Genomic DNA, 15091 nt, shown 5'->3' with positions numbered 1-15091 from the left:
TGGAATATTCCAGATTAAGATTTAGGAAGTGTTATTTTAGTATTCCCTTTATTTTTTTTAGCAATGTATCTCTGAGGCTAATGTTCCAGCAGAGTTAGCTAAAGACTGAATGTGCAGCAGCCACTTTTCATCCCACTGTTTTAACAACTTGGTCCAGTTCAACGCTGGACTGAAGGAACTGAGCCACAAAGAGGATCAGTTCCAACTCTCAGAGCCTGAAGTTCAGAGCAGGGAAATGGAAGCATCTGAGAAATAACTCTTGAGATTTACTTGGAAAAACAATTTATTGTGTAAAAAAAAAAATGGCACATTCAAACACTCACATGGAAACTACAAATACTAACAGTCAAAATGACCTATTAAATGTCTGTGTTCAGGAATGAATAGTAACATTTTCCATGTATTTGTCCCCACAACAGTTGTTTCTAACAGTTTAATCACCTAAACAAGCGTGAGTGTGAATCTGTCTCTTACACTTCATGAGGACAAAGAACCGTCAACAACACTTACAGACCAGCAGGACACAGCTGAGGACGATACTGGACCTCTCAAACATGCCAGTGCTCTTATGTAATGAATCAAGATAAAAAAAACTCCTGGGTTAATGAGACAGTCCAGTCCACTTCAGCCTCTCGATGGGAGACTGTGCGTCACTCAGCTTCAAAGTGAACGAAGAATCCAACCCAAAGGCCCAAAACACTGCTCAGGAGTCTCCAGTCATGATGGTGAGGAACTCCTCCTGGTTTACTGAGAAGGAAGAGAAACCAGTCCAGTCAGATGGTCGACGACTAACAACCAAGACAACTAAATTATCTATCTGATGAGGGGAACAGTTAGAAGACTCTTCACCATGACTGATGTCATACTGGTTTGCAGAGGCAGATAATAACATTTAATTTGAGTTCTGAGTGACAATAAGACAGACCAGACCAAAGTGGACATGTCTGTTTTTATTCAATAAATAAAGACAGTATTGATGTTTATCGGAGGTTGGATTTAAAGAGTGTGTACAGAATGAGCCTGTTACTAACATGCTGATCCAATCACACTGGAGGTGTAACTGCTCTCAGTCTGATCAGATACTACACAGTAACAGCAGACTTACTTTCTCCGTCCCCGTCAGTGTCAAACTCATCGATCATGCTGCGAAGCTCCTCGTCACTGATGTTCTCGCTTAGTTCCCGGGCGACTCGTCTCAGGTTCCTGAGACTGATCTTTCCGGACTCGTCATCGTCAAACAGCTTGAAAGCTTTCATGATCTCTTCTTTCGGGTCTCGCTCCAGGATGCGATCCGTCACTGTGGACAGACATGAAACACATTCACGAGTTTAGATCTCACTGAGGATGAGGAGTCATCTCTTCTGAAACTTACCCATTTCACTGAAATCCTCAAATGTAATTTTGCCGTTTCCCTCTCTGTCGTAATCCTTCAGAATCTTCAGAACGTCCACTTTCTTCACTTCGAACCCGAGAGCGCGCATCGCCACCTGGTGAGCATTTAAATTGTAATGTTGGTATTGATTAGAGTGATAAGTATTTATAGACATTTACACAGATTATACATGTTGGGATGTCACTAACAATCAATGTTTCAGCAACAAAATTAAGCCCACCTTAACTTTTTTTCCTTTTTAAATGAACCGGCTCCTCTCGATTTCTCACCTTCAGCTCGTGGTAGTCGATCTCTTTATCTTTGTCTGTGTCAAATAAATCAAAAGCTTCTTTGATTTCATGTTTCTGGTCCTCAGTGAGCTCCCTTCTCTTCTTGCGCTTGGTTTTGTCAGCAGAGAGCTCAGTTCTACGAAGACACACAAAACACAAGATGGACAACACAAACACAAATGTGTGAGTGTGGATGTAGGCTTTGAATCATTCAGGTCCTGGTAATCCTACAGCTTGATGTAGACTTCTTTTCACCTCAGTGAAGTTGTCCTTATTCAAGCTCTTTGGGTCACGGACACTTTTGTTCACCTGCTTCACATCTTCATCAGCTGTTACCAAAAAAAAAAAAAACCTCTAAAGAGGGTTTGGGTAAGAACTGGGAAAGCAGAGAGACTGTCCTACAGACACTCCAGAGCAATAAACACAAGTTACATCCTTGACAAGACAATTAGCCGCACAATAAAATGCACAGTGCCAGTCTGTATGATCTGCAAACTGAGGAAATAAATAAAATGACAGGGAATTTAGCTACTTTACGTCGAGGTAAAAAATTAACATGCCTTTTTGAGAAGATGCTGGATAAAACAATACATCAGTAATAGTCTAAACTATGCACTTCATTGGGTTCATCTTTAATGGCATATACACTGCCTGGCCAAAATAAAAGTCGCCACCTGGATTTAACTAAGCATGTAGGTAAGAGCCTTATATTGTACAATTACTGCATGGGCGATCATCTTTCAGCTGGCAACAAGTTATTTAACCCCAACTGATGCAATGAGTCGCTTCTCATTTCTTAAACAACCGAAAGACACATCGTGTGGTCATGGAAAAGATGTCAGTTGAGAAGGTGAAATCATTAGCACGCACCAAGCAGAGAAAACATCTAAAGAGGTTGCAGAAACCACTAAAACTGGGTAAAGAACTGTCCAACGCATTATTGAAAACTGGAAGGATAGTGGTGATAATCATCACCTTCGAGAGGGAAAAGTGGTCAGAAAAAAATCCTGACTGATCGTGATGGGCGATCGCTTAAAGTTTTGGTGAAAAGGATTCAGTTTGCTCGGGAGCATAAAGATTGGACTCTGGAGCAATGGAAGAAGGTCATGTGCTCTGATGAGTCCAGATTGACTCTGTTCCAGAGTGATGGGAGCATCAGGGTAAGAAGAGAGGCAGATGAAGTGATGCCCCCATCATGCTTGGTGCCTACCGTACCAGCCTGTGGGGGCGGTGCTATGATCTGGGGTTGCTGCAGATCAGGTTCAGCAACGTTATGAGCCCAAAGAATGAGGTCAGCTGACTACCTGAATATACTGAATGACCAGGTTATTCCATCGATGGATTTTTTCTTCCCTGATGGCACCGGCACATTCCTAGATAATAATGTCAGGATTCATCGGGCTCAAATTGTGAACGAGTGGTTCAGGGAGCATAAGACATCATTTTCACACATGGATTGGCCCCCACAGAGTCCAGACCTTAACCCCATTGAGAATCTTTGGGTGTGCTGGAGAAGGCTTTGCGCAGTGGTCCGACTCTTCCATTATCAATACCAGATCTTGGTAAAAAATTAATGCAACACTGGACGGAAATAAATCTTGTTACATTGCAGAAGCTTATCGAAACAATGCCACACCGAATGAGTGCCGCAATCAAAGCTAAAGGCGGTCCAACAATGTAGGTGGCGACTTTTTTTCTGGCCAGGCAGTGTATGTCAACAAGCCATGAATCTTAACGCCAGTGAAACAGACTCATGAAGAGGAGTTATCCTCATACTGACTCAACCTACGTAAGAAAAAACTGGATATAATTAATGATATCATTATTAAACGGAGCAGTGTAGTCGGAGATGTTACAGTATGTTACCCCGCAACATTGCATTTTCGCGTCCGCAAACTGGGACCTTTCATCTTCAGAAACATCTTCAGTCAGGGTTGAAACACCAAGAAAGCAGCCAAAGAAGCTAACAGCTGCTAGGCTAACAGCGGTTTAACAGCGCCGGACTGAACTTTACCGGGTAAATTCCGGGAGTAACAGTGGCAGAGCGCTTACCTTAGAGACACACTCATTCCGGGTGGATGTTGAGCTCTTAAAATGAAATTACAGTCTGTCGTTTGTACACACAATTATCTCCCCTCCAGTCAACTCGACGACAATTCCGTTTATCCGCTATTTTCATTGGTCAGTGGTCGCTAGGCAACAGCAAAGTGCTCACCGATTGGTAAAAATTATCCCACAAGTTTCTAAAGGCCCACTACCGCCACCTACTGGGCTGGAGTGTAAATGAGAGGCTTGATAGACCTAAAAGCTTGACTTTCAGTATATGAGGCCATATGGTGTTGAAGGCACTAGAGAAACATGATTCTCACATATGAACCAGGCACATCCAGATAAGCATATGCCCCATACAGCATGTACAGAATCCACTTCTATGTGTTTCTGGTAGGAAAACTGCAGGGGTCAAGATCCTCAGCAACCTGCAATCTCATGCGAAGGACAAGGAGTCTCTCCAAGGTCTTCATGATATGAGATGTCAAAGCCACCGGTCTGTAGTCATTCAGCTCTACTGGTTGCCCTAATTTGGGCACCGGTATGAGACAAGAAGTTTTCCACAGCACCGGGACCTTTTCCATCTGAAGGCTCATGTTGAAGAGCCTCTGAAGAGGGACTGCTAGTTGACCAGCACAGTCCCTCAGAAGCCTTGGACAGACTCCATCTGGGCCTGCAGCCTCCCTGACTGAAGTCTCCTGAGCTTAGCTCCAACCTCCTCTATAGTTAAAGACAAAGGGAGCCACCCAGGTTGTAGCGGAGCGATGGCAACAGGAGTGATGTTGCTATCAATCATAGAGATATGGGTGGGGGTGCAGCTGGACAGAGGAGGCCTGGTGGTAGTAGCTGCCACAGATGTGGAGGTGCAGCTCGACTGAGGAGGCCAGGTGGTGGAAGCAGCCACAGATTTGAAGCTGCAACTGGGCTCAAGAGGCCTGGAGGTGGTAGCTGCCGCAGATGTGGAGGTGCAGCTATGCTCAGGATATAGAGGAAGCAGCTGTGGGGGTGGAGGGAGCAGCAGCAGAGGTGGAAAAAGCCACACTATCAAACCTGTTGAAATATTGGTTAAAAGTATTGGCTCTGTCCACATCACCTTCCACAGACTGAGAGTTTTCAGTCTGTATCCAGTGATGGTCCTCATGCCCCTCCACACCCCCTCGGGGTTATTGTTCTCCAGCTGTCTCTCTACCTTTTTCTTGTACTCCACCTTAGGTTGACGTAGTGTATTTTTAAGCTCCTGTTGTACATTCCTCCACCTTTCTCCATCCCCATTCTGGAACGCCATCTTTTTCTGGTTCAGGAGGTCTTTGATGTCACTGGTGATCCATGGTTAATTATTTGGATAGCACCTTACAGTCCTCATTGGAATCACAGTGTCCCTACAGAAGTTAATGTAGTCAGTGATGGTGCTGACCCTCCTGTCCATGTCAATGTCCATTTCTTCTTCCTCCAGCAGAACAGCCCAGTCTGCGACATCAAAGCAGTCTCTCAATGCATCACTCGCTTCTGGTGACCACTACCTGAAAGATCTGGTAGTAACAGGAAGTCTTTGTACATAAGGTCTGTATGTGGATTGTAGATAGACCATGCTGTGATCAGATCTACCCAGTGGTGGAAGAGACGCTGCCCTGTAAGCCTCCTTCACGTTAGCATAGAACAGATCTAATGTCCTTTCTCCACGTGTTGGACAGTCCAAATACTGTACAAAGCCAGTCAGGCAGGAAGATAAAGAAACATGGTTGAGATCCCCTGTGATTGCAATGAATGCCTCAGGATGCTGGGTCTGTATCCGAGCAACGGCAACGTGGATGACGTCACGTCATTGTAGTTTGCCGCCCTCGGTGGAATGTAAACATCGATGAATGTGTATCGGAACTCTCTGGGCGCATAGAATGCGCGGAAACAAACAGACAGCAGTCTGGACAGCAAACCCTCTTCTTAATGGTCACATTGCAGGGGTTAACCCATCTCTGATTAAAAAACAGGATAATACCCCCGCCTTTCCGCTCGTACTCAAGTCATGATCCCCTTGTACGGTTGTGAAGCCGGGTGAACACGAGTCTGGTGTGTTGTCGTTCAGCCAGGACTCAGACAGACAGATCAAACTGCTCTCCGTATACAGCTGTTGGTTCCGCACAAATGCCTCTGACACATAACGTTTGAAACAGTTATTATTAGTCATCAAACCAGCTTTCTGCCTCTCCAAACAGAACATATCTGACCTGCTTTATCGTGTTTTCTTCGTTTCATTTTCTTAGCCAACTGTAAACAGTTTAGAATCCAAACTGGATTATTACTGACATCTGCTGGCTAAAGGTGCTTATTGCAGGTATGATGAACACACCTCCCGAGACTGCTCAATTTATCTCAACCATTTACTGATACTTTTTATACTGAAATCTCATTTTGTTTGGCTCCACTGGAATGTCTAGAAGCTGTAGTTGCAAATAAAGTTTTAACACTTAAAATTAGAACTGATACTAAGAACAAAGTAATGCAAAGTCCAAATCAAACAAGTTTAAGACTCAAGTTGGGTTATTTGCCATCAGTCAAATCTACAGGAGAACAACAATACACAGCAGACCAGAAAACAATTTGTGTTCAGAGGTCATTAGGTTCAGTTCTTCAATAGACTCAAACACACGGAAACATCCCTTCCAGAAGCTCTCCAGTTCTTCAGGCTTCTTGAAGGACACCCCAAAGCTCTCCTTTGGATGTTGGCTGCCTTTTGTTCCGTTTGGGTGGAAAAGCTTCATAGTTAGCTGTAGACACACCATAACTACTTGGTTAGCTTAAGGCAGCAAATTTATTTAGTTAAGTTTGGGAGAAAAATAGTCAGTTTGATTTAGGCACCAAAACTAGACGATTAGGGCAGGATAAACATAAAGGTTTGGATTAAAACACAGGACCTCACAAAGTTAACTTTAAAATTAAATTTATGCTAAATGTTGCCCTCAGTGTTAATTCGTCTCACCAAGCTAGCCTGATATAGCAGCAGTACTTGACACACGGAGAATCTGATCAGGCATGTTGTGGTTGGGAGTTGAAGTGGATTGGACTTGTTCCACCAGCTCCTGTACACTTAAGGGCCAATTCATAGTTTGTCCCTCCTCTTGCCACAATTGCTAAAAACTCAACACAGATCAGAAGCACCATACAAACCCTGCTTTTTCCAGTTGTCTGAATGTAACATTTGTAGTTGTTGTCAAAGTCTCTTGACTATTTCACCTCCCCATCCATCCTGCATTCAACACATGAACTACAAGACCCAAATCATCACTTAATGTTGACAAGCACCCTTGTTACAAGATAATCAACATTATTCACATCGTATGTTAATGGTCTGAATGTCCTGTACATGTACATATCAACCAGTTCTTTTACTTAGGATCCTCTGTGTTAGATGTGTTAGAGTCCCAGATGTTTGGAAGTAACAAACTCCTGATTAACATTTTTCCAGGGCTGTTGGCTAATCCACCCTGTCCACATCACCTCAATCTTTTCAAAGACATGCTGTCCGTTGCTGACTCACAACATCCTTTTCAGCACTATCATGTATTTCCCACAGAGAGTTCTCACCAGTTGTGACAGTTCTGTGTGATATAGGTGCCGTTGAGTCTCTGCTTATCTCAGAGTGTGTCTGCTGTTTCTCATGTGTATACTGAGATAGCAGCTGGGAGACTAGCTACCTCATCACAGGAAAGACGTAAAGATGGTTGATATGCTCTCCTCAAAGTCTTTGCATTGTGTCGTCTTGAGTGAAAACACAAAGGGTTTAAACACTTGCTCTTCAGGACTGACCTGATTCTTTAGACCACATCTGTTGATGTCGCTGAACCACCCCCTTCTACAAAAGATCATTCCCCTCGTGCATATAAGAACATCTTATTCAAAAAGGGTTAAATATGTAGCATGCAGCTTTGAAATAAACGCCATTCAGATCAAGAAAAAGTGTCAACATTTTTGTGAAAAATCCACAGATCTCACTGTCAAACATTTTCAAACTTTCCAACTGTCTGCGCAACCTTACCACTGATTGTTGGATGGCTCTTACAGTAGGTAGGGTAGAGTGTACAAAGATATGCTGTGGTTACAACTGTAAGTGACAATTTGGTCAAAAACAACTTAACAAGTTCCATTTTCTGGATTTATCTGATGATTTCAGCATCTGCACTTAAAGCCAGAAGTTCATAAATGAGGTTGTCTCTTCAGTTAAAGACTGATGGGATCTTAAAGCTAAATTTGAGTTCAAGTTTTTATGCCGGCTGTATAACAGAAATGTCCCCAGCACTAATGCTTGTTGCGTATTTTCAGACAAACAACTTGCCCTACTCACATGTAAATTCATTTGGACCTCGACTTTGAAAAAAGGAGTTAATGGATTTAAGATTTTGAAAATGACAATCAGACTGATCTTGAAATGTAATGTGGAGTGATCATGAGCCTGTGCTGAAATTATATTCTTAATTCTAAGAACTTGTAAAAACAAGAATAAAAGGTGAACAAAGAAATCTAAAGATATATAAAAATGAAGGTACATCACAATTTTGGGGCACATCAGCTCCGTTTTCCACACACTCAAAGGCTCCCAAAAGGGTGGATGTACAGAGGTTAGATTTACCACTGAAACATTTCACACAAAAAGAAACTCATCTTCAGGGCGACACTAGAAGAAAAGCAAAGTGAAAACAAATCATCAGATGCAGAGCACAGATATTTGAAATAATGGTCATTAAGATGCTTAAAGGAGAGAACGGCCTGCTCCGACAGGTGTTTTATCTGAACTGCAGTAGTCCTGATCCAGTCCTCATTTCTTTATGACTTTCCTGTAATCTTTAAAGTGGTCCTGATCAATAGTTCTCCAGGCTTTCTGAAGGTCTCATTTTCAGTCCAGTCCTTGTACCTGAGCATTTTCAGGGGAATGTGTTTTTTATTTGTTCAGCCACTTAACTCTGACCTATGAAGCATTCAGGCAGAAAAAAGGCTCCTAACTCAAGGGATGAACCAGTGTTGTGTCGACACAGAACAGACAACTTAGCAAAGAAGCCATTTTAAACTGGATCTTTAGGCACTTTGTTACCAGCAGCCTGTCACAAAGACACATCATTTGTTCCCATTTCTTTAGTTGCATCTATGAAAAACAGCAAAGAAAACACAGTTTGACAGACAGAAAATAGGATTTCTGCAGCAACAAGGTGATTCCCAAAGAGCTATTAGCTGAAATCTTGGCATATCTCAGCATGGTGTGCAGTGTGTCCTTAAAACATTTGAGGAAACTGGACAAGTGGAGGACAAAAGAAGAAGTGTCAGGCCTAAAAAACTATCTACAGCAGATGAACAGGATCTGAAAGTGATGTCCTTAAGAAAGAGGAAAAAATCCAGCTGTGACCTGACAGGAGCTGAGAGATGCATCTGGACCTTCAGCTGATCCATCTACTGTTGGCCCAAGCCTCATCAGAAATGGTCTCCATGGAAGGGTGGCTGTCAAGAAGCCGTTCTTAAGGAAGGGAAACAGGGAGAAAAGGCTGAGCTGTGCCAAATGACACAAGAAGTGGACTGAAAATCAGTGGCAACAGGTCTTATTGCATTATTTAAAGTATTCATATTAATGTTTCATCATGTTTCAATAAATCACTGCAGCTATTTCATGTTTTCCTGATAAAATATCAGGAAATCTGGGGTGGGTAAAAACAGATTTTTTTTTTTTACAGTTTTGTGTATTTCATAACAAACAAAGACACTAAATAAATTCTGATAATGAATGTTTCTCATCAGTGGAACATGAATGTAAGCACAACACTTCTACATCATATTGTTCAACCAAAGAAACACAAGCTGATGCCTCTCTTAAAACTGAAATAACCTGTGATTGAACTCCAGTCAGCGCTCCTGTCTGTCAGACTTCCACCTCTCAGACAGAGGTGGTGTTTCATGCCTCCTGTCTCTGCTGAGGTGAACTCCAGGTGGGGGGTTGTAATGGGGGAGCATAATGACCAGACTACGTATTTACCTTATCCCCGACATGCACAGAGGCAGCTTTCTGAGGAAGCCACATGAGAGCCTACCACAGAGGACATGTGGTGTAAACAGATCGGCTTGTGTTCGTATCTGAATGTGGGCTGATGGAGGTGAGGGGGCAGGGTGGAGGAAGGTGAAGACTTGGCCTCAGAAAGCAGCATCTGTTTCTGCTCTGACAGAGTTTGATTCAGGCTATTCAGAAGCTGCCGTATCTGGTCTGGTATGTAAAGAACTGAACTGATTGAAGATTTGACACAAGTCTGCAGATTATTTAATAACCTAAAACAGTTAAATCTCGCGCACCAGCTCAGGCTCCTTCCACAACAGAGAGGTGACATTCCACGTCCCAAGAGCCAGCTTCAGTAGCCGAGGATCAGACCGCCAAGGTCTCCGCCTTCGGCTGCTACCCAGCTCACACAGCACTTGACCCCCTTGGCCCTTCCCACCGGTGGTGAACCCGTCGAAAGGGCAACCCACGTGATCTTTTTGGGCTGTGCCCGACCGAGCCCCATGGGCACAGGCCCGGCCACCAGGTGCTCGCTGCTGGGCCCCACCCCTGGAGCCAGGACCCGGTGACCCGCGTCCGGGCAAAGGATAAGGTCATCCAATCATCTTTTTCGTCATGAGGGTCTTATGACCTGTTCTTTGTCTGGTCCCTCATCTTGAATCTGTTTGCCTTGGGTGACCCTACCAGGGGCTTAAAGCCCTGGGCAACATTGCTCCCAGACTCATTGGGGCACATAACCCCCCGCCATGGTAAGGTAACATGCGGGGGATAATACAGAATGTGAATACATAATGTCAAAGAACAAAGCCAATTGTAACAATGGCAGCAGGAGTAATGTATAAAATGTCAATAAAACCTTATAAATTCTGCAAGTGAAAAAGACAAAAGCATCAATTAATAGATAAATCATACATCATGAAAAAAGGTATTAGGTATTACACCGGAGTAAACAGAGACTATAGATGAGGAGCTAAATGAAATTAAATGGATGGAGACAGAGGCTGAAACAAGATGTAAATAATGAAAAATACTAAAACACTTCACGTGAACCTAGTTCTTTCACGTCATGAATTGTGAATGGACATTAAGAGTAGTTAAGAGTTGCTGGGGTGGGGCTAAGGCATGTGAAAGTGTAACTGTTTGGGTTCATTCATGTCTTTAAACCAAATTCCCCCGAGCTCCACCCTGAACCAGCACAAAGACCCCCTGTCCACGTCCTCCTCTTAAAGCTGCGGCGGTGAGAGGCAGGTATGAAAAGGAGCAAAAAATAAATCTACAGCTGAAAATATAGACTTCTTACTGCCTTTTTATTTAATTTAATGGATTTTTTTAAGGTGAAAACATTCCATGTCTCGTTTTGTGGATTTTGAACTTTGGAGCGAGTGATGATTGGTCCAAATCCTGTTCTGTACAACCTTTTCCACAGTTCTTCCTCACTTAGCTGGTCACACACTACATGATTTTTCAAGCGATTTCAAACTTGTAGGCAGTTTTCAGACTCCCATGACCTCGGCCACCACGTTTGGTGGTCATTAAACTTAATTCAGACTGTTTTAAGGTGGTATTTCTCCCATCTTGTGGTTACAAACAAAATCAAACATATTCAATATCATCGGAAGTCTTTAGTCTTTTTTTCCATAAATTGTGATGTGTTGTCACCTCCAGACAGGAAGCAGGGGAAGCTGTAGGTGAGGGTAACCATGGCGATGAGACAAAGAAATGTTCAGTTCAGTTGGACCGAACAAAAGGAGGAGCAACTAACTGCATTATGGCAACAGCACTCCGATATCATCTGCACTTAAAAATGCAGCTGTGGCTAAAAGCTGCTTATCGGTCAACTTCATTTTTGTTAAGGATTTCCACCAGGTGCATGATGGGAAATAATCTCAGGGAAATAGTAACCCTGCAAGATTTGGAGTTTTTGCAAAATCTTTAATCAGAGATTTAAATAAGTTTAAAAATGTATATGTTTGGGGTTAGAAAACTATACTTTTTCATCCCACAGTTTTTAAGCCTGGACTGTGAAATACCTACATACTGGATGTGTGGAGAAACCATTTTTGTTGAACCTGGGCTGGGCTGTTAGAGATGATCAGCAGATGGAAGAACAAGATGACAATCTTGTGGGTCAAATGTTTGGGTGACCATATTTGTGTTTAGTATTCGCCCACATACTTTTACCATAGAATTACTTGAGCCATCTGATCTGTTTTTATCATTTCTACTGAAGCCTGAACGTTCGCAGCACTAAAATCATAAACAAACATTACAAATGTTTTCCCGACAAAACTCTCCCAAGAGCCATAATTTATGTAGCTTGATGCTGAAACTAAACGACCCCCAATATACTACGGCCTGGCTCTTGCAGCATCACAAATATATCTGAAAACATATAGGAATTATAATAACAATCTTTATTTAACAAAACTGGCAAAAACACATCCTGCCACATCTATTTAAACAGAACCAAAATAAAAAGACAAGAAAAACTTGGATAAAAGGCACAAAAGTGCCAAAGAATAATTCAAGTTCAATCTATGCAGTTCTGCCACTGTCACATGACAAATGTCAAACAAAAGTCATTACGTTCACAGTACGATTTAGTGTCTTCATTTGCTGCAGCTCACAGTCTGATTACTGACCTTTTGAACTTTTTATTACTTTAACCTTCAGCTGGAAAAGCTCACTGACCGCAACAATGGTGCAGCTTTAGCAGAGGGAGCTGAAGTAATGCGTACGGCTCATGATGTGCACATATGTGACGTGTAAGTCCAGAGCTGATGCCAGTTCTGTGTATGTCATCTATTAATATGCCAAAACAGAATGTTTTTAATAGAAGAATATTTCTGGATCATGCTCTGCAAAGTATATCGGTTCATGACTCTGATTCACTGAAGCTCTTATTATTCTGTTCGATAATCCGGTAACACTTGCTAAGATCTGGTTTTTGAGTGCTTAATTGGCATTCGACTTTCCATCAAATAACTCAAATAGCTGCTTCCACATGCAAATCATTTTCCTAATGACATGATTATGCATCATAACAAAATTATCTCAGAAAAAAAGCTTGTTATAACATTTTAAAAAATTATAAAGAAAGTCACAAAATGAACGATGCCAGCAGTTTGGCACCATTCTGCTAAGAGAATGTTGGGACTTTTCACACTTTGTAATGTTTCCATTCCTTCTCCCAACACTTCAAAGAAGTTCTGACCTTGACGATATCAAGTGATGAAGAGTTTCAGGTGTTATTTTGTCCCATTCTTCCTGCAAACACGTCTTAAGGTGTGCAACAGTACGGGGGGGTGGTTGTTTCAAAATTCTCCAACAAAGATGTGGAATACTGATGGGTCTGACCACAGCACACGTTTCCACCGTGTGACGGTCCATCCCAGACGCCTCCGAGCCCAGAGAAGTGGACGAGGTTAACATCAGGCTTCTTTCCTGCACAGTAAAGCTTGTGAATGGAACTCTGTATTGTGGTGCTTGACAAAGGTTTCCACAGTAATCCCTTGTCCATGTGCTTCTATCAGCTGCTGATGAATGACGGTTCTTGATGCAGCGTCTGAGGGGTCAGAGGTCACGTGTCCAGCTTAGGCTTGCTCCCTCGTCCTTTACACTGAAACTCCTCCAGAATCCCTGAATGCTTTAATGATATTCTGCACTGTAGAGGCAGAAATATGCAGATCCCTTCCAATCTTTCTTTGAGGAACATTACTTTTAAACACATTTGTGGACAAACGGGAGATTCTCTGAACTCCTCAGAGACTCGGAGCTTTTGGACCAAATTATGATTAAAACCACCTTTTTAAAATAAAATAGCTATTTTCTGCTTTTTGCCTCATTACTAGCCTTACATGTTCCCTCATCCAGCTGTTTGTGGAATATGTTGCAGCCTGAACTGTAGAAATGGATGTATATCAACTGATTAAATGAAGCTGACGAGGAAAAACGTGAAATGTCTTCAAATAAATGTAAATTTAAGAATCTGTTTTAGGTAAACAATGAACAAGCATTCTCGTTTTAAAAGCTGCTATCTTGACTTTTGAATGATCTTTTTTCTTTTCAAATCCAGTTTTAACTCATGTTTGAAGAAATCTGAATGTGTCTTTGTTTCATGTTTCTTGTCCATGAGGTTGTTAGCTTTAGTTTTGCAACAGTGATGACTTAAGCAGAATAAAACCATCCACATGTGACAAGTTTAATCAGATCAGACTCAGATCTGAGTAAAATAATTCACTAAACTTAACAGTTGACTCCACTCCTGACTCAACAACAAATACATCCTCCATTTCCTCCACCAAAGGATGGCCACGGTGTCTTCTTTAGTTTCTCACGTGAGTCTCTTTGCTCATGTTTCACTCCTCTGAATGTGGTCTTGTGAAACGTCAATATTGTGTGTATTTAAGATAATTAAAGCTGGCTACTCTGACAACTTCATTACACAATCTTGACAAAGTCTCTGGAGGAAAACTTAACAAACTACATTTATCACAAATGACAGCTGACGTTCATTTAAGACTGAACAGTTTGACATTTGGCTTTCTACCCTTTTAGTTTTTAATGGTCTGTTATTCTAATGAGGCTTTGTATCCTAAAGCAACAGATGTGTTGGCTTAAGACACAGTAAAACAAAAAGGATGCAATAATAGTGGAAATGCATGCTGTAAATCAGAGGATGGTGTAGCATTGACATAAACATAAGCTGAGATAGATGGAGAAAAATGGAGGGATGGTTGGATCTATGGAAGGAGGAATGAGATAATGAGAGTTTGATTCTGTTGAGTGTGTTGTGAAATATTTGCCACAGTGTGGTTCATCTGAAAGGAGACACCCAGGGCCTGTTCCTCATTAGCTTAAAGGCAGGCCTCACAGATATAAACAGATGTTTGTACACGTTATCTAAAGAGAAACACGAAGGGCTGAAGTCAATTTAAAAGTTATTTTATTGATTAATTTATCCCAATAACTGGAAGAGAAAATGAACAGACATCACAGATCCAACATCCAACATCCAGCTGTGCCCTCCATGAAGCCCTCCATGCCATGGACTCTTTCTGCAGCCCCACACCATCACAGACGCTGGCTTTAAACCGTTCTCTGAGAACAGCCTGGATGCTCTTTCTCATCTTTGGAGAAGCAGACATTTTATTTTATTTTTTTTTTTACCAAAAGCAGCTGAAACATGGACTCATCTAAGCACAGAAATGGTAAATAGTAAATGGATCTGCACTTGTATTGTGCTTTTCTGGTCTAACTACACGCCACATTCACCCATTCACTCACACTCATACAGCACGTCTTCGTGTAGAACTGCTGCTTTCTACTTTCTACTCTTCTTTCTGCTTTCTACTC

General features: G+C 42.1%; 1 protein-coding gene across 1 annotated transcript; it reads right to left on the bottom strand.

The window, feature by feature from the left end:
• Positions 1 to 287: 287 nt before the first annotated feature.
• Positions 288 to 3869, bottom strand: cetn3 (centrin 3). The gene is made up of 5 exons (XM_072372261.1): positions 3715 to 3869; positions 1663 to 1798; positions 1373 to 1487; positions 1106 to 1297; positions 288 to 747 (listed from the first exon to the last, which is right to left on the bottom strand). The coding sequence occupies exons 1-5, from the start codon at positions 3729 to 3731 to the stop codon at positions 704 to 706; spliced, it is 504 nt and encodes a 167-aa protein (XP_072228362.1). The 5' UTR covers positions 3732 to 3869; the 3' UTR covers positions 288 to 703.
• Between the last annotated feature and the right edge of the window lie 11222 nt (positions 3870 to 15091).

This window comes from Leuresthes tenuis, unplaced genomic scaffold (genome assembly GCF_036924035.1).
Source record: "Leuresthes tenuis unplaced genomic scaffold, fLeuTen1.0.hap1 SCAF_19, whole genome shotgun sequence".
Taxonomy (NCBI): Eukaryota; Metazoa; Chordata; class Actinopteri; order Atheriniformes; family Atherinopsidae; genus Leuresthes; species Leuresthes tenuis.
Note: the sequence above shows the minus strand (reverse complement) of the source record. Positions and strands in the feature narration are given on the sequence as shown.